Source organism: Pan troglodytes, chromosome 1 (assembly GCF_028858775.2).
Source record: "Pan troglodytes isolate AG18354 chromosome 1, NHGRI_mPanTro3-v2.0_pri, whole genome shotgun sequence".
Classification (NCBI taxonomy): Eukaryota; Metazoa; Chordata; class Mammalia; order Primates; family Hominidae; genus Pan; species Pan troglodytes.
Window position 1 is genome coordinate 196,883,874 of NC_072398.2, and position 27,810 is coordinate 196,911,683.

The 27,810-nt window shown below is 45.0% G+C and overlaps 1 protein-coding gene across 5 annotated transcripts in view; it reads left to right on the top strand.

The window, feature by feature from the left end:
* CSMD2 (CUB and Sushi multiple domains 2) overlaps positions 1-27,810 on the top strand; it is a 643,557-nt gene that overhangs the window by 67,477 nt on the left and 548,270 nt on the right. For all 5 annotated transcript variants that reach the window (XM_016958744.4, XM_063782964.1, XM_016958727.4 and 2 more), the window contains exon 2: positions 2,518-2,734. In XM_016958744.4, the coding sequence (XP_016814233.2) occupies positions 2,518-2,734 (217 nt within the window). The remainder of the gene's footprint in view (positions 1-2,517; positions 2,735-27,810) is intronic.

Consider the following 27,810-nt stretch of genomic DNA (forward strand, 5'->3'; position numbering starts at 1 on the left):
TAATTTTATGAAATGCCTGTTTAGGATTTATTCAGAAGACCTTAACATTTTTTTCTCATTTAATGGGATACTTCGTATTAAGAGATTTCTTAATATTAAAGTCCTTTAGAGATTAACTGTCCTTTGTCGGTTAATCCCTAAAATGGGCTTTAAAAAAATTAGTGTCGAGTCAATTTATCAGCATCATGGTGAAGAAAATGGATTCGAAGTGGAATGCTTATGTTTGAATCCCACCTTTGTGTAACAGTGACTTGGGCCCCATTCCTTAATTTCTTTCTGCCTTAGTTCTTCTTCTGTAAAATGGAGATGATAGTAATAGTATCTACCATATAGGGCTGTTGTGAGGATTAGACAAGTCAATATAGGTAAAGTTTTTAGGAGAGTGTCTAGCCAAACACTAAGTAAATACAAACAAAATATTAAATTATTGAGAATTTACCGTGTACCTGATACTGAGCTTGGGACATGGATTCAAAGATGGGCAAACTCACATGTGGTGTCTGCTCTCATGAAGCATTCAGCCTGGTGAGAAGACAGATACTTGTGAAACAATCACATGGAAGCATGGAGATTTACTTTTATAATAAGTACCATCAAGGAGAAGTTACGGTGTCATGACACTGTGTAGTAGTGGGCTTGACCTGACCAAGGAAGGACACTAGGCTGAGATCTGAAAGATGGGTATGCTAAGAGTGTTGTAGGCAGAGAGAACCGCGCAAAGGTCCTGTGGCTCTGCAGTACAAGAGTGTGGCAGATACAAAGGACAGAAACAGGCAGGATTTGGCTGGAAAGCTGGTGGATATGAAGCTGGGAGGTCACTAAGGGCCAGGCCATGTGGAAAGCCTTGTATACTTTAATTTTCCTTATTGAAGAGCAAGGAGGAGCCATTGAATGTTTGGGGCAGATGGGAGGTTGGCATGACCTCACCACCTTCTGCGTGCAGTGTGAAGAACAGATTGGCAAGGACCAGAGCAAATGTGGCTGACCAGTTAGGAGTTAATACGGCAGTTTAGGAATGAGCTTGGTGTAGGGTGGGGACAGACGGAGATAGAGATAGAGTGGTAGATTAGCCATGGGGTTGTGAAGAAGAGGAAGCTTCTAGGTGAGCCTTACTTAGATAAAGAGATGGAGGCATGATTCCATTCACTGAGTTGGGGGGTAGGCAACAGAAGAGGAGAGAGTGGGTGGGGGGACATCGAGAGCATCCCAAAGGGGTGATGGGCCTGGCGCACAGAGGGATGGCTGGCCTGGATCACGACGTTGTGAATAACCAATGCACAAGTGGGAAGTCCCCCAAATCGGAGAGAGGAGCAGAGGCCTTGGCACGGAGACTGAAAGGAGGCAGAGAAAGAGCAGGAGCAGGAAAGGAGTATGGTATTGTGGGAGGAAGCTCAGGGCATTGCTGCTCAAAGTGTGGTCCCATAGAAGGCATCATCACATCACCGGGGAGCAAGGTGGAAAGGCAGTCTCTCCAGCCCCACCCCGGTGTCGATCTGAATCTCCATTTGAGACAGATCCCTGGGTGATGCGTGTGCACAGTCAGGTCTGAGATGCTCTGGCCCGGAGGAGTGTTTCTGAAAGGAGGGTGAGCAACAGCAGTCAGAGGCACTGAGCAGTAAATTAACAAGAAAACAGAAAAATAGCCACTGAGCCCATGGGTAGTAGATCTGTTTGGGTGGATCAATGGGACCAGAAGGCAGAATTGACAGGGTTGGAGAGTGAGTGGGAAGTAAGGAAATGGAGATAGAAAGTATAGACAGATTGTGTTTTCTATAAATTTAGCTGTGAAGGAGAGAGAGACAAGGCTGGAGGGAGACGAGGAGTGGGGTAGGGAATTGTTTTCTTAATGATAGAGTCTTGAGCACATTTAAAATGAGAAGACACTAGTGGAGAGGAAATGACTGAACACACGTTAGAGAGAAACAGGATCGTATACTGTTCTTGAAGAGTAGGGAAGAGTCGAGACTCTTGGCAAGAGTCCATTTAGATGGAGGAAGAGGTGGCTCCTCTGTAGCAGGAATGAAGACAGCATGGGATAGGCTAGAAGGGTTTGGCATTGGGAAGACAAGGGAATCCTTAGGAATGGCTTTTATTTTTTATGGAGAGTGAGGGAGAGGAATTAGCTGAGAGCCAGGAGGTTGCAGACAATGGAGAAGGTTTGAAATTGTGGTTCTGACATTCAATGTTGTAGAGGGCAAATCTGAGTTCAGCCTGGTATTGGTGGCTGTGTAGTTCAGATTCTCAAAGCCTTAATTTTCTACTGCATAGAGTTGTTGTAAGCCTTGATTAAATGATACACAATGTATCACCTGGTCAGTACACAGCACACAGCACACAGCAAGCCGACAGTCAACGTTAGTCACGCTTTGTACCTCCCTCGGTGCCAAGCACAGGGCTGGCTCATGGGAAGCACTTGGAAAAGTGGGTTCATGATTTGCTAACACATTGCTCCTGACTCTCTAGAAGCTTCTAGGAGTTATTCTGGCTATTCTGAACTGTTCCGTTTCTCTTTCCCAGGCCAGAACTGCACGTTCCAACTGCACGGTCCCAATGGGACAGTTGAGAGCCCAGGGTTCCCATATGGCTACCCCAATTACGCCAACTGCACGTGGACCATCACCGCAGAAGAGCAGCACAGAATCCAGCTTGTGTTCCAGTCCTTTGCCCTGGAAGAGGACTTTGATGTCCTGTCGGTGTTTGATGGTCCACCCCAGCCAGAGAATCTGCGTATGAGGTACCATGCTGCCCACCTTCCCTGTAGCAAACAGCTGGGCTCTGAGCCAAGCTCACTAGGAGGAAGATCTTTCTCAAGTGAAAAGTTTATGGTCATCAACAAAGACCACTGTTTTCATGAAGCCATCCCTCAACCCCTCTGGTTTTCCAATTCATGTCTCTTGCTTAGAGGTTTCCGGTTGGGAGGATTGATGAGTAGGACATTTGGGAAGACTAGAGAGAAAACACAAGAGGGTTCTAGACAAATTCAGCTCTTTCTTTTGAAACTGATTTTTCATGCACAGGGTGTATTATTTGTACACACAGAAATATAAGTTGGAACCAACAGATATGGGTGTTGAAGGCTGATAGTGATGCAGTGAATACGTCTTGCATCACAGTATTTGAAACCATCAATACTTTTCTGGACTTTGCTTTGCATTTCCAAGGCCTTGGTTGTGGATGTAGACTCTGGAATTTGGGGGAGTTCTCACCCTCTTAACCCCCATCCCTGTGATGGAAGAGATCCCCATGGAGAGAGTAAGATGGCTTCCTGTACCCCTGAGCTGACTCCCAAGGGGAAGAGCTTACAGGAGGGAGATGGGAGGAAGGCTTCCGACCTCTGCAGAAAGGGCAGACTTTTCTGGGGCAAAGGTGAAGACCCCAGGGTCAAAACTCTCTAGGTGACCCAGAGGCCAGCCAGGGTCTGTCACAAGCCTTGTCCAGGTCAGGTCAGCGTGGCTTCCCGGCTCTACAGGAAGCCAAAGGGTTAATGGCTTACAAGCCAAGCCCTGGGGAGCCGGAGGTGCTAATTGCTTCTAATGACATGATACACTAATGAGTGGTTCCCAGCCAAATGTTTAACCTCAAAGCTTTGTTTAAGATGCATCTCAGCCCTTGGCTTCCAAGCTCCTGCAGCAGGGTCACACACACATTTACTGCACAGTCTTCAGCCCTCTTCTCTTTCCCCTCTGGGCAGAAGTGAGTCTGGGAAGCCTGCAGCAGAGGCAGGGGGGCATCTGGGGCCCCCTGCACCCCTTCTGCAGCTTCTCCCAGAAAAGACTGGGCTAATCATCTTGCCTTGAGGTTCAGCAGGGTTCTGTGAAACATTGGTAAAGGGCTAGGGTCCTCTTCAATCATTCATTCCACAAATATTTCATGGGTACCTATTTTGTCTTGACACTGGCCTGGATGCTGGGGAATAGCAGTGAGAAAAACAAAGCCACTGCCTTCATGGAGGTTACATGCTAATGGGGAGGCAGGCATGGAAATATCTAACATGTCTGGTCCTATGAAGACAAAGCACACAGGGTAAGAAAGTGATGGCAGGAGTGCTGGCTTTATTATTATTATTATTATTATTATTATTATTATTATTATACTTTAAGTTCTGGGATACTTGTGCAGAACATGCAGGTTTGTTACATAGGTATACATGTGCCGTGGTGGTTTTCTGCACTCATCAACCAGTTGTCTACATTACGTATTTCTCCTAATATCCCTCCCCTAGCCCCCAACCCCCTGACAGGCCCCGGTGTGTGATGTTCCCCTCCCTTTGTCCATGTGTTCTCATTGTTCAACTCCCACCTATGAGTGAGAACATGCAGTGTTTGGTTTTCTGTTCTTGTGTTAGTTTGCTGAGAATGATAGTTTCCAGCTTCATCCATGTCCCTGCAAAGGACATTAACTCATCCTTTTTTATGGCTGTGATTGCTGGTTTTTATAGGGTGGTCAGGGATGGTCTTTCTGAGGGGAAAGACAGCTATGAGCAGAGAGCTGAATCATGGAATATCATGTATGGTGTGGTATCCCATGTAGGTATCTAGGGAAAGCTTCTAGGCTAAGGGCACAGGAAATGTAAAGGGTGTATACAGGGCCACCGTTTGGAGGATGGTCTTGCTGTGGCACAGCCCACTCAGGCCAAGCCAGCCATGTTGACTAGGAAGACCTGCAGTTTTGGAATCCTCATTCTAGATCATCCCAGGTGTTGTCTTTATGCTCTGCTAGTTTGAATTCCTCTCACAAGCAAAGGAGGGTATGCAGGAGGTCAGTGGTTAGAGGCTAGAACAGAGCCAGTGGGTAGGAGTTCTGGAAGGGAAAAAGTGAGGCTGGGAGGTGGCAGAAGGTGGTAGATCCTGCAGGGCCTCATAGGCCATGCAGGGACTTTGGCCTTGATCCTGAGGCACAGGAAACCCTTGGAGGGTTCTGAGCAGAAAAGGGACCTGCTGTGACAGGCCTTTGCCATCGTGGGGAAAATGGAGTGAAAGGGGTGAGGCTGGAGGCTGCTGTTCAGGGCAGAGAAGAAGGAGGCTTGGGTCTCCTGGAAGTGGGGACATGATGAGAAATGGCCAGCTCTGTGCTGTATTCCAAACACAGAGTGGACAGGATTTGTTGTTGCATTGGGTGCGGGCTATGGGAGAAAGGAGATGAGGATGATTCCAGTCTGCTTGGCCTTAATGATTATAGAAAGAAGTAGCTGTTTCCTGAGATGGGGACAGCAACAGGAGGAGCTGGAAGTTAAGATTCAGTTTGGCCATATAAAATTTTAGATGTCTATTAGATATCCAGGTGGAGAAGGCATTTAACGTGCACTTGAATGTGTGGTTTTTGAGTTCAAGGCTGTCAGGGCTAGAGATACAAAATTGGGAGACTAGGACTGGATGGTGCCTAAAATGTAAGACTAGATGTGGTCACAAGGGAGCCAGTCTTCTCCATCAGATTTTGAGCTCATGTGACACCATCTATGGGGCACCTGTGTAGACTTTTGATGAATGTCGAATGCATGTTTGAAAGATAGAAAGTCAGATCAAACCAATGGGGCACTGATTGAGGTGTGGACAGCTAGAGGCAAATTCTCCAATTCTGCCTGCTGGAGTTATTTAAGCTTGTCCTGCTCTTAAGGCAGAGTCCCCACATGTGTGGTCGAGTCTTTGTTTTCTGACACTTGGGTTTTCTTTCTTTTTTTTTTTTTTTTCCCAGGAAACTTAGGATTTTATTTGCATAAGCCACAGTAATTAAGAAATTCAATTTGGTTTTGAAATGGAGATTGACATACAGAAACACAACCCCATACACACATTCTCACACAGTCTGTGGGAAGTGTTTCCAGAGCAGTCTTGTTTGTGGTATTTGTTGTGTGGTCCTAGTGGGGAAGAAGTAAAGAGTCTTTGTTCACCTCAGACAAATTTATAAACTAACTGACCAAGAGATGGACTTTGTTTACAAGTCTGTTCATAAATAAAATGACGTTCTAATTTTTATTAAATAATAGGCAGTTAAGCAGCAGTAAAAATAAGTATACCAGAATTAAACAAAGAAAGGGGTTCATATCTCACCTTCAAATGGTCAGCTCTTTTCCCCCTAAACCTCAAAAAATCTTCTGTCTCCTCTCACCATCTTGTTTTAGAATTGACTACCAACTATTGCAGGAAGTTGAACTGTTTTTGACCTACATTTGTGATGAGTCTGCCATAATGTAATTCTGATTGTGCTGTCAAAGAAAACCACATATTCCCCCCACCAAAAGAAAATAATTATGTATAATGCAAACGTGATTATCATTGTTAGTGTGGAAGGGTACAATTTATTTATTTATTATTATTATTATTATTATTGTACTTTTAAGTTTTAGGGTACATGTGCACAACGTGCAGGTTAGTTACATATGTATGCATGTGCCATGTTGGTGTGCTGCACCCATTAACTCATCACTTACCATTAGGTATATCTCCCAATGCTATCCCTCCCCCCTCCCCCAACCCCACAACAGTCCCTGGTGTGTGATGGTCCCCTTCCTGTGTCCAAGTGTTGTCATTGTTCAATTCCCACCTATGAGTGAGAACATGCGGTGTTTGGTTTTTTGTCCTTGTGATAGTTTGCTAAGAATGATGGTTTCCAGCTTCATCCATGTCCCTACAAAGGACATGAACTCAGCATTTTTTATGGCTGCATAGTATTCCATGGTGTATTTGTGCCACATTTTCTTAACCCAGTCTACCATTGTTGGACATTTGGGTTGGTTCCAAGTCTTTGCTATTATGAATAGTGCTGCAATAAGCATATGTGTGCATGTGTCTTTGCAGCAGCATGATTTATAATCCTTTGGGCATATACCCAGTAATGGGATTGCTGGGTCAAATGGTATTTCTAGTTCTAGATCCCTGAGGAATCGCCACACTGACTTCCACAATGGTTGAACTAGTTTACAGTCCCACCAACAGTGTAAAAGTGTTCCTATTTCTCCACATCCTCTCCAGCACCTGTTGTTTCCTGACTTTTTAATGATCGCCATTCTAACTGGTGTGAGATGGTATCTCATTGTGGTTTTGATTTGCATTTCTCTGATGGCCAGTGATGATGAGCATTTTTTCATGTGTCTGTTGGCTGCATAAATGTCTTCTTTTGAGAAGTGTCTGTTCATGTCCTTCACCCACTTTTTGATGGGGTTGTTTGTTTTTTTCTTGTAAATTTGTTTGAGTTCATTGTAGATTCTGGATATTAGCCCTTTGTCAGATGAGTAGGTTGCAAAAATTTTCTCCCATTCTGTAGGTTGCTGTTCACTCTGATGGTGGTTTCTTTTGCTGTGCAGAAGCTCTTTAGTTTAATTAGATCCCATTTGTCAATTCTGGCTTTTGTTGCTATTGCTTTTGGTGTTAGACACTTGGGTTTTCTGACTGTGAGAGGAAGTATGGAAGACTCAGCAGAGACTGGTCTGGCCTGTGTTCTAGCATGGAAGGGTGGGAGTTTCCATGACCTGGAGAAGTGGTTCTGGCACGGAAGGCTTCCTCTTGTCCTTAGGATGCAGAAGAATCAGATGTGTCCCCAGCCACGGCACAGCATTCCTGGCCAATCAGCCATGAGGATGAGGCTCTGGGGTTGAACCTTCATTGGGTTTTCCCTGCTTGTGGTCCTGATCTCTGTCATCTTTATGATCTGCTTATTCTAATTCATTTCACACAGGCTTAGCAAAGGGGAAGGACTAGAAGGAGACCACTGCCTTTTTTTTTTTTTGATTGATGATGACAACAATAGCCACAGCAACAGCTAATATTTATTGAGTCTTTAATGTGTATCAGTCATTGTTCTACGTGCTTTACTAGTGAGGCTGGAGAGCAGTGGTGCAATCTCGGCTCACTACAGTCTCTGTCTCCTGGACTCAAGCACTCCCCCGACTTCAGCCCCCAAAGTAGCTGGGACTACAGGCATGAGCCCCCACGCCTGGCTAATTTTTGTACTCTTTCTGTAGAGACAGGGTTTCACCATGTTGCCCAGGCTGGTCTCAAACTCCTGAGCTTAAGTGATCCACTTTGCCTCCATCTCCCAAAGTGCTAGGATTACAGATATGAGCCACCATGCCCAGCCTACTAGTGTGTCATTTAAGTCTTAAAACAGTTTATGGTTAAGTGTTACTACTAAGCCTATTTTAATGAAACTGTAGCAAACTTAGTTATGTCACTTGCCCAAGCTCAGATCATTTTTAAGTAGGGCCAGAACTTTATCCCAGGGATAAATAATATTTCAGTGGACTGAGAAGTTGAATTAGGAAAAATGAACCTAATTTTGATTTTGAGAAATCTATTGAATGTTCCACTCATAATTAATTTACAACAATGAACAAAATAAGGGAAAAAAATCATCACTTAAAAGACAGATATATAAGGTTGAACAGAGAGTGACAAAGAGCGAGAGCTAGAAGATTCTTTGGGGGCCCCTCTTTCCTACATCTCAGCCTCTCTGGTTCTATCAGATGAGTCCTAGCAGCATTTTCCATGCTGCATTTTTTTGTGTGTGTGATTTAACCACACATTCTTCATCAAATGCCACCTCACTTCTCTGCTCCCTTTGCCAGACAATTCTCCAAAGAGCTACCTATGTTTTCTATCTCTGCTTCCTTGATTTCTTTTTTTTTTTTAATTTTTTTAGTATTTATTGATCATTCTTGGGTGTTTCTCAGAGAGGGGGATTTGGCAGGGTCATAGGACAATAGTGGAGAGAAGGTCAGCAGATAAACATGTGAACAAAGGTCTCTGTTTTTCCTAGGCAGAGGACCCTGCGGCCTTCTGCAGTGTTTGTGTCCCTGGGTACTTGAGATTAGGGAGTGGTGGTGACTCTTAACAAGCATGCTGCCTTCAAGCATCTGTTTAACAAAGCACATCTTGCACCGCCCTTAATCCATTTAACCCTGAGTGGACGCAGCACATGTTTCAGAGAGCACGGGGTTGGGGGTAAGGTTATAGATTAACAGCATCCCAAGGCAGAAGAATTTTTCTTAGTACAGAACAAAATGGAATCTCCTATGTCTACTTCTTTCTACACAGACACACTAACAATCTGATCTCTCTTTCTTTTCCCCACATTTCCCCCTTTTCTATTTGACAAAACCGCCATCATCATCATGGCCCGTTCTCAATGAGCTGTTGGGTACACCTCCCAGATGGGGTGGCCGCCGGGCAGAGGGGCTCCTCACTTCCCAGATGGGGTGGCCGGGCAGAGGGGCCCCCCACCCCCCAGACGTGGCGGCCAGGCAGAGGTGCCCCCAACCTCCCAGACGGGGCAGCTGCCGGGCGGGGGTGCCCCTCACCTCTCAGATGGGGCGGCTGCCTGGCAGGGGGCGCCCCCCACCTCCCAGACGGGGCGGCTGCCGGGCGGGGGCGCTCCCCACCTCCCAGAAGGGGTGGCGGGACGGAGACGCTCCTCACTTCCCAGACGGGGCGGCTCCCGGGCGGAGGGGCTCCTCACTTCCCAGACGGGGTGGCCGGGTGGAGGGGCTCCTCACTTCTCAGATGGGGCAGCCAGGCAGAGGCACTCCTCAGTTCCCAGACGGGGTCGCGGCCGGGCAGAGGCGCTCCTCACTTCCCAGACGGGGTGGCGGCCGGGCAGAGGCGCTCCTCACCTCCCAGACAGGGTGGCGGCCGGGTAGAGACGCTCCTCACCTCCCAGATGGGGCAGCCGGGCAGAGGTGCTCCTCACATCCCAGACGGGGCGGCCGGGCAGAGGCGCTCCCTACATCCCAGGTGATGGGCGGCCAGGCAGAAACGCTCCTCACTTCCTAGATGGGATGACAGCGGGAAGAGGCACTCCTCACTTCCCAGACTGGGCGGCTGGGCAGAGGGGCTCCTCACATCCCAGACGATGGGCGGCCAAGCGGAGATGCTCCTCATTTCCTAGACAGGGTGGCGGCCGTGCAGAGGCACTCCTCACTTCCCAGACTGGGCGGCTGGGCAGAGGGGCTCCTCACATCCCAGACGATGGGCAGCCAGGCAGAGACGCTCCTCACTTCCTAGACGGGGTGGCGGCCGGGCAGAGGCGGCAATCTCAGCACTTTGGGAGGCCAAGGCAGGCGGCTGGGAGGTGGAGGTTGTAGCGAGCTGAGATCACGCCACTGCACTCCAGCCTGGGCAACATTGAGCACTGAATGAGTGAGACTCCGTCTGCAATCCGGGCACCTCGGGAGGCCGAGGCAGGCAGATCACTCGAGGTCAGGAGCTGGAGACCAGCCCGGCCAACACGGCGAAACCCTGTCTCCACCAAAAAATACAAAAACCAGTCAGGCGTGGCGGCGCGTGCCTGCAATCCCAGGCACTCGGCAGGCTGAGGCAGGAGAATCAGGCAGGGAGGTTGCAGTGAGCCGAGATCGTGGCAGTACAGTCCAGCCTCGGCAACAGAGGGAGACCATGGAAAGCGGGAGACGGAGACGGGGGGGGGGGGGAGGGGGAGGAGGAGGGAGAGGGACGACCACTGCCTTTTATTGACCTGGAACCAGAGGAGCTCACACCTGGGAGGATGATAGGAGGGGAAATGACCTTAGAGGACAGTCCAAGTAACATTGGAAGATGACGTCCTTGATACTGGAATGGTGCTACTCTGGGGGTGTGGAGAGGCAGCAGCAAGCATGCTTGGTGGGGACCCTTGGGTCTTTGTGAATTTTTTTTTAATGTTCTTGCATGATTTTTAATCTACTCAGATTTTCTTCTTATTCATGAATCAGTTTTTGTGTGTGTGTTAGTCCAGGGAATCACCAATAAAATCACCTATTTTATTGAGAGTGTCAAGTCTATTATCCTAAGGTTGTACACAGTTTTCCCACTCAACCTTTCTTTCTCCATGGTGTCTGGGTCACATCCCTTTCTCACATCTGCTTCTGTGCATTTCTTTCTTTCTTTCTTTCTTTCCACTCAGTTAGTCTTGCCAGAAGTTTGCCTGTTTTATTGGTCTTTTTAAAGTTCCAATGCTAGGGTGATCCATTTTATTCTCTTTTATGTAAATTATTGATTTCTGCTTTTATCTTTATCTATTCTTTTCTCTCACTTTCCTTAGGCTAATATTGCTCTTTTGCCAATATTGTAAATTAAATTAGTTTTATTATTTCTTGTTTGATAATAAAAACATTGAGACATTTTCCCCTAAGTATAGCTTTGACCATATTCCATAAATTTTTATGGCCAGTTGTTATTTTAGAAAGATTTTCTAATTGCAATTTTGTTCTTTCTTTGACTCTAGGGTTTTCCCCTTAAATTTTCAAGTAATATTTGTTTATACTTTAGAAATTATTATCTAGCTTTATTTCTTTATGATTAGATTATGATTTCTACTTTGGAGAATTTGTTGACTTGTTTCCCTCTGTATAAGATCATTTTTTGTCAGTATTCTATGAAGAAAGATATTCTGTGTATGAAAGGTGAAAAAATTATGTTATTAATATCATTCAGTTTTTCTAATTTCATATCTATTGCCTAACTGATATTTGCCGATAGGCAATATATTGCTCTCACATTCTTACTATAGTTTATATCAGTTCCTCCTTTTATTCCTAAGTTTTTATTTTATATACTGTGATCCTATACTCTTCAGCACATCCATATTTTCAAACATTAGATCTTCAGAGTGAATTTTGTATATATATATATATATTTCCAATATGAAAATTGTAGTTATTCCCTATTCTCTCTTTTTTTTTTTTTTTTTTTGCTTTACATTCTACTCTGTACCAATATTACACTCTTTTTTTCTTTCAGATATGCATTGATTGGGTCCATTTTTGCCAATTTCTCTATTTTTAATATATCTATATTATTGTTTTAGGAATAGTTCTTAGCACAATATACACAGTAGTTAAATTTTTTAAAATCCTGGCTAAGAGTCACTATCCTTTAACAGGAAAATTTAGTTCACTCATATTTTTTGGTAACAACTGATATGTTTGCTCTTCTATTATACTTAATGCTTTCTATTACTTTTAAGCTTCCTTACTGTTACTTCCTTTTATCTGTCTTCTAGTGCAAGTTTTCTTTGTTTTTTCTGTGATTTTTATTCTATTAGTGCTTAAAGTTGCTTCTTTAGAGCATGTTTTAAGCTGTATTTTTCTGTCAACATCCTGCCTAGCTAGCTTTTGTCTTAGGTAGGTCTTACTGACTCTATCTTGTAGAATTTTCTTCGTGTTTGTAGCATGTAGGTATCTATCTCTTTTCCTTGGTTTCCAAAGTTAATGTAGATATTCCATCTCTTTATATACTTTAGATCATTTTCATGAGAATTTAGGGGGTCAGGCAAGGCAGAGTTTAACATGTTATCGTTCCTCTTCATCTTGACATGGAAATTTTTTAAATAAAAGTTTTATTCTTTTTGATGCTATTGTGAATGGGTTTTAAAAAAATTTGTTTTGGACTAGCCATTGTTAGTATATAGAAATACAATTGATTTTTGTAAATTGATCTTGTATCTTGTGACCTTGCTGAATTTGTTGTTAGTTCAGTTCGTTTATATCTGTGAATAAAAGTTTTAATTCTTCCTTTCCAATCGGGATACCCCTTATTTCTTTTTTTCCCTGATTGTGCTGTCTAGAACCTCCAGTATAATATTGAATAGAAGTGGTCAGAGTGGCTAGCCTTGACTTATTCCTGATGTTAGGGGAAAAACATTTCATCTTTTAGCATTAAATATGATGTTATCTGTAGGTTTTTTGTGGATACCCTTCCAATAAAAATTTTTAAGCAGAGGATTTTGGCATGATTTGGTGGCAGTGTGGAAAATGCACTGGAGTGGAGGGCAGACTGGCGACCGTGGGGCAAGGAAAGAGACAGCAGTAGTCTGGACTAAAGCAATGAAGGGTAAAGATGGCATGGCTGTGTATGATGCTATGGGAAAGAGTTATCCCCAGAGTTAGTAGTGGATGTATAGGGACAGTGGACTGGGAGTAAGAAAAAGAAAGGAATGGAGGATGACTCCGCAGTGTCTGCCTTGGAAACAGAAAACAAACCAAATCAGTCTGCAGTGAATTTCAGTCTCCAGTAAAATGTGTTCTTGGGGCCTACCAGGATATTTGCTGCACTGACATTTTTCTTCGCTTGTCTGGTAGATAGAGCAGGTAGGTCACCTCCTCTCTCAGTGTTTTCCTGTGAGACAGAAGGGTGCAGTGGGGACAGACCTAGATTTATACCTAGCTAGGCTCTACATTTATTAATGCTATGACCTCATGCAAGGTTTGGTTTCTCTGAGCCTCATCTATAAAATGGAGGTGACATTTACCCGTCTTACAGGGTTGTTGTATGTGAGCCACCAGCTATAGATGCTTACGTGGTCCGGAAACATTGTTTACGTCCTTTCCTGCCCTTCTGTTCTTAAGACTCAGTAACTCAGACCTTTCCAGAGAGTTCTAGTGCCTGTGATGACACTTCATCTGTGGCCAACTCATCAGACATTTTAGACTGGGAATTTCAGGTGTGGTAGAAAGACACTGAAGGAGTCACTGAGCTCAGGAACAGTCATTAATTGTGCATGTATGTATCATGTGTATGTATGTAATGTGTACGTATCATAGCATTACTGATCCCATGATAGCCTCCTCTCCTCTCCCTTCCCACACAGACAGTGGGGCCAGACCACCAAGAGGCCTGCAGCAGATTTTTCTCTGCCTGCATCACCTGGGGGATTTCCATGTTTATTGTCTAAAACTTAATGAGCTGGGCACAGTGGCATCCACCTGTAGTCCCAGCTACTACTCGGGAGGCTGAGGCAAGAGGATTGTTTGAACCTGGGAATTCAAGACTAGCACGGGCAACACAGTAAAACCTAGTCTCTGAAAAATAAAAAAAATAAAAATAAAAACTTCATGAGTACAAGTTTTGCAATTACTGCTTTCACTACATTTTAAAAAATTATTTTATTTTAGATTAGGAGGTTACATGTGCTGGTTCTTTACATGGATACATTGCACAATGGAGGGGTTTGGGCTTCTAGTTGTATCCATCACCCAAATAGTGAGCACTGTACACAATAGGCAGTTTTTCAACCCTCACTGCCTCCCAAACTCCTCCCTTTTGGAGTCTCCTCACAGCATTTTTTTTTTTTTTTTTTGAGTTGGAGTCTTGCTCTGTTGCCCAGGCTGGAGTGCAGTGGCGCAATCTCAGCTCACTGCAAGCTCCGCCTCCCAGGTTCACACCATTCTCTTGCCTCAGCCTCCGAGTAGCTGGGACTACAGGCGCCCGCCACCACGCCCAACTAATTTTTTGTATTTTTTAATAGAGACGGGGTTTCACTGTGTTAGCCAGGATGGTCTCGATCTCTTGACCTCATGATTCGCCCGCCTCGGCCTCCCAAAGTGTCCTCACTGCATTTTTAAGGCATCTCTCTTTTCTCCTCTTCTCTCCAACATTCTGGTCTTCTTTCTTTATGGATGCATTCCAACAAAAGGCTGAAACGTTACCTCCCTACCCCAATCCTAGCCCCCTTTAACCTCACCTTTCTCCAGCTGCTTGCTCCTGGATTGTGTTGTGAGAAATGAACTTTCCTCCTATTAGATTCTAAGCTCCTTAAGGCTGGGAGTCATGGGAGTCAAGCCTTCTATATATATATATATATATATATATATTTTTTTTTTTTTTTTTTTTTCTGGCTTTGCTGTAACAGAGCCATACAGTGGAATATACACCAGTCTTGCCAGTAGATGACATGAGTTTGAGCTCTAGCTCCTCCCTAGCTGCATAGCATTGGCAAGTCACTTTCACTGATATCCACAGTATGCTAATTGATAAACGGGGTGTATCAAGATCTACCTTATAGGTTAGTTGATCAAGATTAAATTAAAACAGTATGTAAACTGCTTTAATTATGATGAGATAGAAACAAAAGGAATACTCCTACATTTATAGGAAAAATTAGAAAGCACTATTTAGCAAAAAGACAAAATAATTAATTTGTGAGTCATGAGGTAGAGCAGTGGTTCTCAACTGAAGGCAGTTTTGTCCCCCAGGGGACATTTGGCCACATCTGGAGAAATTTGTGGTTGTCCCAACTGCAAGTGGAGAGGTGCTGATGACGTCTACTAGGTTGGGGCCAGGGATTCTGCTAAACATCATCCCACAATGCACAGCACAGCTGTCTACAGTAAATAATTATCTGTCCCCAAATGCCAGTAAAGCTGAGGTTGAAAAACTGTGAGGTGGATTGATTTGAGAGGTTCATACCTTTAGCATAAGACATACCTGGGTTTTACTCCTCTTTCTATGTCTGTGAACTTGGGCAAGTGAGTCAACCCATTCAAGCCTCAGTTTCCTTCTCAGCAAAATGGGAACTTCTCACTGATGCTATGTACTGGCAGCTGCACCTGGCATCATTGATGAGAAGGTGCCAATAGACACACTGCGCACAGCTTGTTCTATATGCAGATGCTATTCATCTTCCAATGACTCCCTTTCTCTACCAGGAGTTCATAGCCATCTCCTTGAAAGCATCTCACATTTCATCTGGAGCTATTCACAAGCAGCCACATCCCAGGGTGCCAGAAGGCAGCGTCTGGCTGCTTCAAATTAAATTTACAATAGAAGCTGATCAGATTCTTCTCATAATGGATCAGGGTGGGGAACGGGAGTAGGAGCTGGTCCTGAAGGCCGGGAGGCTATAGGAGTTTGGAAATTAGCAAGAAAAGAACAAAGAGCCTTCCAGATAATGCAGTATCAGCCCTGCCTGGATGAATTACTGAAACAATCCCCACGTCTCTGCTTTTGCACAATTAGATGGCCTCTCCGTGCTGGCAGACATCCTATTGCATTGCAGTTTAATGTGGAATGAAGTTTTCTAATGGGACACGAGCAAACATAATCTATGAAGACACTGCTAATAAACTGCATCCTGTATATTGGAGGGTTTATAGGGTGCTGGTGATGACTGCACCAGTTAAGCACAGCTAAGCATCTCTTAATTTAGACATTTGGGCTCAAGTTATGGGAAACACTACAACTCGTTCCCTCAATTATTGGCAATACACATTCTGTCATCAGCCTAAGGTGCAATGTAGTTTTAGTCATTTGGAGCTAGTTGCAGATTTCACTCAACTGGCATCAGACACCTGTTTTGGAAGTTGTAAAAATCCACAAATTTGCCAGATTTACTGTCTTCTTATGAATATGTATCACAGCAGAGGCCCCCAAAGGACCTGTTTTTTGGATTCCTTAAAAGGTGTGCCTTGCACATCAATAGGGACGTCCTTGAAGGGTCTGCTCTCCAGAATGCCTCTGGGAATGTGCTCTTGTGGGCAGGAGGAGGCTGGGAGGACCCATGGGGATGAGGGAAAAGTCTTTGTTTAGGATTGAAACAGAGAGGGGACACTGGAAAGGAGAACAAAAGGATGAGAACACTGAACGGCTATTATGTTCCAGCCACCATGCTGGACCCTTGTGTTCATGCTCTCATGGTAATTTATTCTACATTTATTGAATGCCTAACAGGAATGCCAGGTATCGGAGACATAACAGTTAACAAGACAGCTTCTGCCTTCAAGGAACTTAATGATATCTTTAGGGAGACAGTTAAATAATCAGGCTATAAGTGCTATGACTGGGGAACCTGACCTCGCCTTGGGGGAGATCTTTGTGGATGCTCATCTGGAGGCTTGGGATGAACCCCCTCCATCTGCCCCTTTGCTTAGTTGTCCCTTACTCATTCCTCAAGTAACTCAGTTGTCCCTTTCTTGCCCAGGGACACCCTTTCCTCACAACCTGGTCAAACCCTCCTGTGATACCTGCTCAGATTACCATGCATTCACCCTTTGTGGTTTTACACGCGTGTGTGTGTGTGTGTCTTCTTCATTTATGCCCATCTACCCCACAAGGCTATAAGCTCCTCGATGACAAGAACTCTTTCTCTTTTACTTTTCACTGTAGCTCTCCAGGGCCTAACAGAGAGTCTGGCATATAGCAGATGCTAAACAAATACTTATGGAGTGAATGAATCAATGCTCTCTGGAGGAAGAGATCCCTAATAGAGTGTGGAAGGAGGGATGAGAGTGTTTCGAGCCAAGAAATAGTATGTGCATAGGTCTAGGCAAAAGTGAGAGAAAGGTGAGGTGCAGAATGACAATGGGTAGGTTCATTTTGGCTGGTGTATAGTGGGAAGGTGGAGCAGTGGCCCGGGCCAGCTCCACCAGGGACCCTGTATGCCCTGCTGAGGAGCTCGATACATTTCTAAGAAAGATGGTTCACACTGAAAGGTTTTTAAATAGACATTGTTCACATTATCTAATAATTCAACAACACCCTTAGGAGGTGGGTAGTATTAATTCTCTTTGCAGAAGTTAAGCAAGCATGTAAGGCCTCTAAGCTGCCAAATAGCTGATATAGTTTGGCTCTGTATCCCTGCCCAAATCTCATGTTGGATTGTAATCTCCAATGTGGGAGCTGGGGCCTGGTGGGTAGTAATTGGATCATAGGGCGGATTTCTCATGAATGGTTATCACCATCCTCTTGGTGCTGTCCTGACGTTAGTGAGTGAGTTCTCATGAGATCTGGTTATTTGAGTGTGGGGCACCTGCCCCATCTCTCTTGCTCCTGCTTTTGCCATGTGATGTGCTTATTCCCCCTTTGCCTTATGCCATGGTTGTAAGTTTCCTGAGGCCTCCCCAGGAGCCGGGCAAATGCCAGCATCATGCTTCCTGTACAGCCAGTGGGACTGTGAGCCAATTAAACCTCTTTTCTTTATAAATTGTCCCATCTCAGGTATTTCTTTATAGCAATGCAAGAATGGACTAACATAGTGGCTAAAGAGGGGTGGGCCAGGGGTCTCCTAGAGCCAGAAACAAGGCTTTCCCCCACTATACCAAAACGCCTTTTCATTGCTTTGGATTTATTTGCATTCATTCATTCAATTTCCTTTTAAAAATCCATTCCTTTTTCCTTTTTAAGCAGTTTCTCTAAAACAGTAAATGTAATAGGTATTTTCTGCTTTAAGAAGGTCAGCAGTGTATAGAGTGAGAAAAATGCAGCTGCCTCCTTTCCCAGGCCCTTGTCCCAGCCTCACTCCCTAGAGGTAACCGCTGTTAACAGTTTGGTGTATGTCCAATTTCTTTTTAAATAAGGATTCATTAAACTGCCCATGAGGCTTATTGGGACATCCATCAGACCTTTAAAAATTGTTCTGATGAATTAAGTGTAAACTAATTAGAAACATGGATTCAATTACCCTTGAAACACACAAGGGTTTAATAATTAATAGGAAGTGGGTTTGAGGCCAAAGGCATTATGGATTTTATCAAACCCCTAACATCAGAAAAGTAAATATGTTTGATTCACCCTAAATGCTGGCAAATTTGCCATCCGGAGGCAAACCTGTTGGTAGGAGCTGTGTAGTTAATCAGGAAAGTTAGTTATGGTTAATAAGGAGGCAGAGGAAGAGGGGTGCAGAAGACAAAACCCGCTGGTCATTGCTGGGCAGGGCTTCTTGGGACAGGGAAGGGGCCTGTTTTGTGGGGTTACTGCAGTCTGCTTCCTTCACAATCCAAAGCAGGCTTTGGAGTGGGAGGCTGGATACCTGGGACCCTGGTATCTGCTTGATATCCAAGTTCACACGGGTCAGCACCACCTGACCAGCACCGAAGGGGGTTATGGAAGGGGAGGAGTGGGGTCTGCCAGGGATGAGGCTCTGGAAACCAATTGCAGTGACCCCATGGGGCAGCCATGTGCTCCATCCCTAATGCCAAAGGGAGGGTCTGGGCAGACGTGGTGGGGGAGGGGTTGGCAGCAGGTGATACACAAAGCCAGGTGGGCAGCAGTGTCGGGGTCCTGAGCAATCTCTCCACTCACAGTAGGACCCTGTGGTTCAAGGTCAAAATCAATATTTGTGGCAAAGCCTCACCTTGCTCATTCACCAAGTCTGCTGTTTAATAGCAGCCAAAATTTAACACCACCTGGAGCCAGAGTCTCAGTCCAAAAGACTGTGCTGCCTGCATCACTTCTCACAATTGGTCCTGCCTGCAGTATCATGAGATATTGGTCAAAGATGCAACATTCCCCTAGAGCAGAGTTGGCCACCTCTAGATCCTCATCGGCCCCTCTCTTCCAAGTGGCTGCTGACAGCACTGTTGCTGAGATAGGAAGTTTCCCCCTTCTGTATCCTCAGCTCTTATTCCCTGAACTTCTGGGGCCACAGAATTTGCTCTTCAAGGGACCCTGGTGTCTGCAGGGTGGAGGCAGGTTTGGACTTGTCATTCTAGTCTTCCCTCTGTTTCTTTTTCAGCAGACACGGTACCCAAATAAACACCTCCCAAGTATTGAGTCCCTCATTCTCTTGGAATTAAAGTAAATCTAAAACTAAATCAATTCTCGACTTTTAAGTGACAAAAGAGCCAAATTATTGTACCCTTAAGTGGGTCTACTGCCACAACTACCCATAAACAGTGAGGCCAACCTTTTGCTACTGCATCAATTTCTACTCTGTCACAAGATGTGGTGCCAAGAGCCAGACCAGGGGCATGGAGAGCTGGGTTCTGTCCCAGCTTGGCCACTGGTTTGCTTGTGATCTTCACTAAGTCCTATTCCTTCTCAGGGCCATCTGCGTTTTCCTGACTTACAATATGAGGATTTAAATCTAGAGGAACTCCAAAGCTTCTTCCAGCTCTGAAATTGTGTGATTGAATGATGCTGGAGATGCATATAGAAGGACTATAAAATATCCCTGAGCTTCTGGGATTCTTTCTACTCTACGTAGGTACTGCTCTTGGCTGTTTCAGCAATTCCAGCAGTTGTCTTTGGCGAACAGTTTATTTTCCAATGGCACGTTAAGCAGTGTGGCAGAGAAGGCTAATTGCCCACCATCAATCTTGCTCCTTTTCCACAGTGTAGGTGTTAGTGGGAAGCAGCTGCCTAGCTAGGGACAATATTTTCCTAGGCCCCCTTGCATCTAGATGGAGCCATATGACTTAGTGGAAGGTAGATGGAAATGATGTGTGCCTCTTCCAGGTCTGGGCAGAAAGCCTCCTCTGCAATCCTCTCTTTCTATCTTTCCCTGGGACAGGAGATGAGAGACGCCTAGATGCCTGGATGACTGCATGGAGCAGAACCCACCTCCTCCCCTATCTGCTGCTGATTGATTGAATTTTACATAAGTGAGAAATAAACTTTTATGTAAACTTAGACCTCACGTATTACTGCACCAGTTGCCCCAGGAGCTGCTGCTGACTGGGTTTGCCTAGATGACATGGTAAAGACACTGTAGACAGTATAGACTACTAGCCTGGCTGTTGAATTCATGGAAGCAGTTTCTGACCACGTGATGCCCCTAGCATCTTGCAGTCTGGCAATGCAGCGTCTTCAATCCTGCCTGGAGGAGCAGATGTTTTCACGAAGTTTATAGTGGCTAGCTCCTCTGCACCTGGCAGTCTTTCACTGTGCCAGTTCAGTCTCTCCCATCATCACTGCCACCTTTGTCCTTCCATAAGCAGTGGCTGCCTTATCAAGTCTCATAAGGAAGGAAGCCTGAACAATTGACTCCACCTTCCAATTTGATTATTTTAACCCAAAGGGCTCTTAACTAGGGATCTAGGGGCTTTTGTGATGCCCTGGCAAGCTGGTAGAGCTGCATACAACTTCTCCCTCCTCCAAAGTTCCACAGCTACATATCAAAGACAAGGCAAATCTTAAACTTACGTAAACCCTACAAAGTAAAGAGGAACGGGGACGCATCTTGGCTCTGATAGTTTAGCTGGATTTCAGTTATAAGAGGAATTCCTCACCATCCAGAGATAAAGAAATCTGGACAATAAAGAAGCTTTCTAGTTCTGCAAGAAGCCTTGCAGTAGTGGATATTTTCAAACCTGCCTTGGTCTGCAAGGGTGGGGGTGGGGGAATGCAGACACAAAGAGTTCTTGCAGACAGAGGCAGATTTGTATCCACTACCGCAAAGCTCCACCCTTGTAAGTGCCCAGTGTTACTCCTCTCGATTCCGTTTGATTGTTGTGGCTTCTCAGGCGCATTATGTTATTGACTTCTCCCAACAATCCAATTGAAGTGTCATATTCATCCCATTTTGCAGAGGAGAAAGCTGAGCTTCAGAATGGCTCATAAGCCCTGTGCTAAGAAGGTGTGGCTGAGCTCTTAGCATTTTCTCCCTGCTCTCAGCCAGTGCCCTCCAGCCACAGGGGCCTGTGGAGGGTGGGAGAAAGGCCTTGGGCAACAGTCAGCCAGAATAAGGACCCATCTACCCTAAAGGACAGTGATAGATGAGAGGAAACCTACCAGAGACACGATTCTACAGTCCTCTCTCCTTCCATGTTTGGAATTTGCCTGCACTTAGGCAAGAAGTAAAGGAAGAGGGAATGGCTGTCTTTTCTCCACTGCACTCTTCCTCCAGTGTAAGTTAGGTGAAGGCCTCAAAGTGGCAAATTATTTGTAGAACCCCAAAGGAGTGGGCTTCTTCTATTTTGGAGTATGTAGAAGAGTAAAGATTTTCTTTAATTAGATAGTGCCGGATAGATTTAATTAAAGCTTCAAACCTGCAATTTTCTTTGTTTGATTGATCAGTTGGTGCTGATTGCCTGGAGTAATTATGAAGGGGGAGGTGGAGTTTTCAAAGTCTGATGGTGATAAGAAGCAGACTGAGTCAACCCGTGGATACTTGGTTGTCAGAGTCATTCTGAAAAGATTTAAATTGCACAAATGTTTGTTGGCTGGTCAAATGAAAAATAAGGTATCTAAATCACACTTTTGTCTAAATCATGCTCCTGGTGGATGTGCTTCTGCAGAAAAGGTCCCCTTTCCCCTCCTTTCTCCAAATCTAATCACACCTCTGAGACCAGGCAGTATTCTGTTATTTTTGTCTTTCTTTTATGAAATAATTGAAGCACATTGTTGGGAGTGTCTCATAATGGCCTTCTAAAATTTCTAGAGCTTACTGGAGGGTCAGGAGAGAAAGAGCATCTTATAGTCTCCATGTGAATTTAGGGAATTCAGAAAGAGCTTTAAAGTCAGGCACTCCTGGGGTTGAATCCTGCCTTTACCATTTACTACCTCTTTGACTTTGGACAAGTACCCTTGAACTGCTTTTTCCTCATCAGCAATGCAAAAGAGTTGTGAGGATTCTTTGAGCTGATGTATGCAAGCCAAGCACCCACGGTTAGCCTGTGATGGGTTCTTACTGGATTTCTGTCTCTTTCCCTTCCTGTGCTCTGTTGCTTTGCTGAGGTCACCACCATAAAAGTTCCGTGAACTCATGGGACCAGAGCTGTCTTGTTCACCACTGCAGACAGAGACCCCAGCACACTGCTTTGTACATGGGGGGGTCTCAGCAAATTCTTGCCCAATGAATGAATAAATAGTTGAATACCCTGTATATTTAGGCCTCCCTAAAAGTAGATGACACCAGTACAGAGTAAAAGAGGGGGTTCCAAAGAGTTGCCACATTTATGAGGCCCTGGGGGGTGCAAGATGAACAATGTCATGCAGGCTGCCATGTGAAAGCATTGGTGGAGAAACTGTTCTCTTTTTCCTCTGAACTGGTCAAACCATCTTTATTAGTCCATTTTTCATGCTGCTGATAAAGACATAGCTAAGACTGGGCAATTTACAAAAGAAAGAGGTTTAATGGACTTACAGTTCCACATGGCTGAGGAGACCTCACAATAATGGCAGATGGCAAGGAGGAGCAAGTCACATCTTACATGGATGGCAGCAGGCAAAGAGCAAGCTTGTGCAAGGGAACTCCCCTTTTAACTATCAGATCTCACAAGACTCATTCACTATTATGAGAACAGCAGGGGAAAGACCTGCCCCCATGATTCAATTACCTCCCACTGGGTTCCTCCCCCAACACGTGGGAATTCAAGATGAGATTTTGGTGGGGACACAGCCAAACCATTACCAACATCTTGGGGAACTGAGTTCAGTTCTCAGTTACACACTGGAATGGGAAGCTAATGATTGTCAAGACTGCTGCAGCATAAAAAATGTTTAAGTTAAAAAATAACAAAACAGACTACAGAATTATCTGTTTATTATGTACATTACCATGTAAGCATGTATACACAGGTGAATAAGACTAGAAGGAAATATAGCAACATGCTAATAATAACATGGGTATGAGGATGGCTTGATTATGAATAATTTTTTAATCTTTTGTATTGAAAAGTTTTTTGCAACATAGTTACATTGTTTTTATAAGAATGCATGTTTTGATTAATGTAAGATTAAATGTAAAAGAAAAGAGAAAAGTTTAAGTATATCCCTTGCTACCCATACCCAAAGTGGGACATTGACAAACTCAAGTGGGACCATGGGAGAATGACCAGGATGAGGAAGGACTTTATGTTGCAAGATGGATCTTGAGGACTTCAGGCTGTTCACTTGAAGGAAGGAGACTCTTAGGGGAAATGACGACTGTTGTCAAAAGCTGACATAAGATGGTGGCACTCAGGCTGTGAAATGTACATTCCAGGGGAACAAACTTCAAGTCATTTCTAACACTTGTGTCTGTCTAGAACTGAGGTTCCCTGTCTCAGGAAGCAGCAGTGCAGAAGTTGGGGCTTCTAGGGAAGCACCTCTCTGGGCTACAGACATGCCATCTGCACAGTGGGGCTGTAGCTCTCTGTCAGTCATTCTTTACCTGGGGATGTGCCTCCCCAATCCTGACTTCCTGGAGTCATGGAGAGTGGTTCTTGCATCACATATTGTAAGTGGGAGCCAGAAGGGAGGTACGTGTGCAGTTTGCAAAAGCATCTTCAGAATGACCTTTACTTTGACTTGTTTTTATTCATTTTATTTTGAATTTTAAACCACATTGAAGAAGGAGGCAGTCATTTTATGTGAATCTTCATACGGGGTCCCTGATTTTAAAAGGTTGACAAACTGCTCTGGAAAGGGGCTTCTCAAACTTTCACACACATGCAAATCAGCTGGGAATTTGTGAATGTGCACAATCAGATTCAGTCTGAGATGCATTTCCAAGGAGCTCACAGGTGATGCTGGTGCTACTGGCTCATGGACTAGTCAGGATAATCCCTGTGGCTCTTCCTGGCAGCCCCTGGGGCTCCTGGCTCCCTAGAATGGCAGAATATTGGTTTCTTATGTACAAGCCGTTGGCCCATCCTTTGTAGAGTTTGTTGAATGGAGAGTAACCATGTAAGAATGCACCCCCCACCTAATCCAGGCAGCACATAAGAACTGCCTTCAGTAGCAATAGAACTAAGCATTCCTTGCTCAGATTTACATCTTTTGTACATGTTTAAATCTGTGCCCATGTCTGTTTATCATTTGCAAATAATGCTCTGTTGTCTTAATCCTACTTTTATGGCTAATGATGTGTGTTTCATTCTCAAGTGTAGAACTGGAGTAAATATATATTTCTCAATAGTTTTCCCTCTAATCACTACCCAGAGCTGTGAGTCATTGGGATAACTCATGTATGAGGGAGCTTGTATCTGGAGTCCATCCCTCAATGCCAGCCTTCTCTGGCTGCCTGTTACAGCCCTGGTGTGGGCATTCATCCTCGCCTGTGCCTTCCCTGCAGGCTGAGGGAGGCACCACAACTTTCTCCATGAATCTGCGAGGGCATGACAGGCTTGCCAATACCATCGATCCTGTCCCCTTCCAAGCAGAATTGCTTCACTATCATTTCCAGGAATTTGTGATGTTTCTAATTTGATGATTGAGTGTCGCTCTCCACCATTCCTGCTCAGCTGCAGACAGTGCTGTCTGTCCTGCAGACCCCAAGCCCATCCTGACTGTGGAGAAGCCCCATCTTTCCCAGAGAGCGGCACAGGACTGAGCATTCTAGGACCAGGACACTCAGATGCCTACTGTGCTGCAGTGTACCCAACCCCCTGGCTGGTCCACATCCTGCTGCGTCCAAGCCCGCCAGACCCCTGCCTCCTTAGGCTAGGGCCAGACTCCACCTGCCTCTCTTGAGCCCACTTGTCTCTGCAGCTGGACTCAGACCCTGACTTCTAACTCCACGTCAGAGCCAGCCCCCAGGGCCTTAGCAGCTCCCAAGACTTGCACCTCGAGCTTCATGGCATCCCCCCTCTACTAGGCTGGTTTCTGAGCCCCAAACTTTGATTATTTCCCCTCTTCCTTTCTCTGCCCATTATTTCTGCTGACTTTGTTGGTGTTTCAAGATGCAAAGGATCAGGGAACGCTGAGGGAGAGGAAATTCCGAGGGAAAGGAAATTCCAAGGCAGAGAGGGGGATGCAGGAGGGAATGAGCAAGGAGTAGGGTGGGATGAATCAACTGCAGGCTTTGGAACAGCGCTTCCTGATCATAAAAATTAGCACTTATACAGTATTTGTATATGCAGTGTATATATTAGTATGTGTGCTATGTGTATGTGTCTGCATAAAAAACACTCGTACATATAACACATCCTTGCACCCAGCACTCTTCTCAGCTTGAAATGCTACATCTCACTGAGTGTTCTCAGCAGCCCTATGGGGAATGTATTATCATTAGCCCCATATTACAAATAGAAACTGAACTGAAGGAAGGGAGGGAGGAAGTGACTTCCTACGGTCACACAGCTGGCTGATCCAGGTGGTCAGACTTCAGAGTTGACCATTATGTCTTGACCATTCTGTAATACTGTCTCAAGTTCCTAATTGGGCAGGGTGGAGATATGGATCCCTCTGAACTTCTGATGACAGCCAGGGACTCTCTCCCATAATATACACACATTGAACTAAAATTTTGCATTTAATTTCTATGGGTGGACTCACAAACTACTTGAAACTCATCTTTGAGCCCCAGGGTAACAACTCATGATTTAGAGGTTGTGCATATAGATGGCAATAATGATAATAGGAATTTAAACTATTTTTGAGCATTTACTGTGTCCTGGGTACAGTGCTAAAGGCTTTCCATGAATTACCTTGCTTACAACATTTCCATAACATTTCCATTCACCCGCATTGCACAGATAAGAAAATTGAGGTTTATAGATGTCAAGTCATTGTCTCAAGCTCAAGCAGCTAGTAAGCACCAGAGATGAACTAAAACCCAGCTCTGCTGGTTCCAAAGTCAGTGCTCTGTGCACTGTGCAGCCGGCCCTGCTTAGGGCTGGTGGTACCCTTGTAGACATAGGCCTGAGGGAGAGAAGGGGCAGTTTTGGGGATGGTTTAGAATGTGTGCTTCTGGACTGTTTTACTGCCTGAACCTTTGGAGATTTGGACCCCAGCCCATGCCTGATGGAGTCTGCAGTTTGGCATAATGAATTCTGTGCATACCCAACAATTTGGCCCTATCTTTGAGAGCAAAAAGGCAGAGTGGGGCGAAGAAGGAAAGTGTTGGTGCACCCAAAGGCAGAGCTGGACATGGGAGAGAAGAAGAAGTCTGTTTCAAGCTGTCTGTAAGACACTCTCAGAGTTAAGAGACCATCATGAGGTGGGGTTGGGGGAGGGGAGCAAAGGAAGGCCTAGGGGAAATAAGAGCTTTCAGGAAGCCTCCTTGATATGGTTTGGCTCTGTGTCTCCACCCAAATTTCATCTTGAATTATACTCCCATAATTCCCACATATTGTGGGAGAAACCTGGTGGGAGGTAATTTGAATCATAGGGGTGGTTTCCCTTATATCATTCTTGTGGTAGTGAATAAGTCTCACGAGATCTGATGGTTTTATCCGAGTTTTCCGCTTTTGCATCTTCCTCATTTTTCTATTGTTGCCACCATGTAAGAAGTGCCTTTCGCCTCCTGCCATGATTCTGAGGCCTCCCCAGCCATGTGGAACTGTAAGTCCAATTAAACCTCTTTTTCTTCCCAGTCTCGGGTATGTCTTTATCAGCAGCATGAAAATGGACTAATACAGTAAACTGGTACCAGTAGAGTGAAGTGTTGCTGAAAAGATACCCGAAAATGTGGAAGCAACTTTGGAACAGTAAGAGGTTGAAATAATTTGGAGGGCTCAGAAGAAGACAAGAAAATCTGTGAAAGTTTGAAACTTTGGAACCTCCTAGAGGTTTGTTGAACGGCTTTGAAATGCTGACAGTGATATGAACAGTAGGGTCCAGACTGAGATGGTCTCGGATGGAGAGGAGGAACTTGTTGGAAACTGGAGCAGAGGTGACTCTTGTTATGTTTTAGTAAAGAGACTGGTGACATTTTGCCCCTGCCCTAGAGATTTGTGGAACTTTGAACTTGAGAGAGATGATTTAGGGTATCTGGCAGAAGAAATTTCCAAGCAGCAAAGCATTCAAGAAGTGACTTGAGTGCTGTTAAAAACATTCCATTTCAAAAGGGAAACAGAGTATAAAAGTTCAGAAAATTTGCAGCCTGATGATGCAGTAGAAAAGAAAAACCCATTTTTTGAGGAGAAATTCAAACTGGCTGCAAAAATTTGCATAAGTAACATGGAACCAAGTGTTAATCCCAAAGACAATGGAAAAATGTCTCTAGGCCATGTCAGAGACCTTCACAGCCGCACCTCCCATTACAGCCCCAGAGGCCTGGGAGGAATAAGTGGTTTTGTGGGCTGGGCCCAGGATCCCCATGCTGTGTGCAGCCTAGGGACTTGGTGCCCTGTGTCCCAGCCACTCCAGCCATGGCTGAAAGGGGCCAACATAGGGTTCATGCTGTGGCTTCAGAGGGTGGAAGCCCCAAGCCTTGGCAGCTTCCATGTGGTGTTGAGTCTGCTGGTGTGCAGAAGTCAAGAATTGAGGTTTGGTAACCTCATTTCAGATGTATCCAAATGCCTGGATGCCCAGGCAAAAGTTTGCTGTAGGGGCGGGGCCCTCATGGAGAACCTCTGCTAGGGCAGTGCAGAAGGGAAATGTGGGATCGGAGCACCCATCGGAGCTCCATCTAGTGGAGCTGTGAGAAGAGGGCCACCATCTTCCAGACCCCAGAATGGTAGAT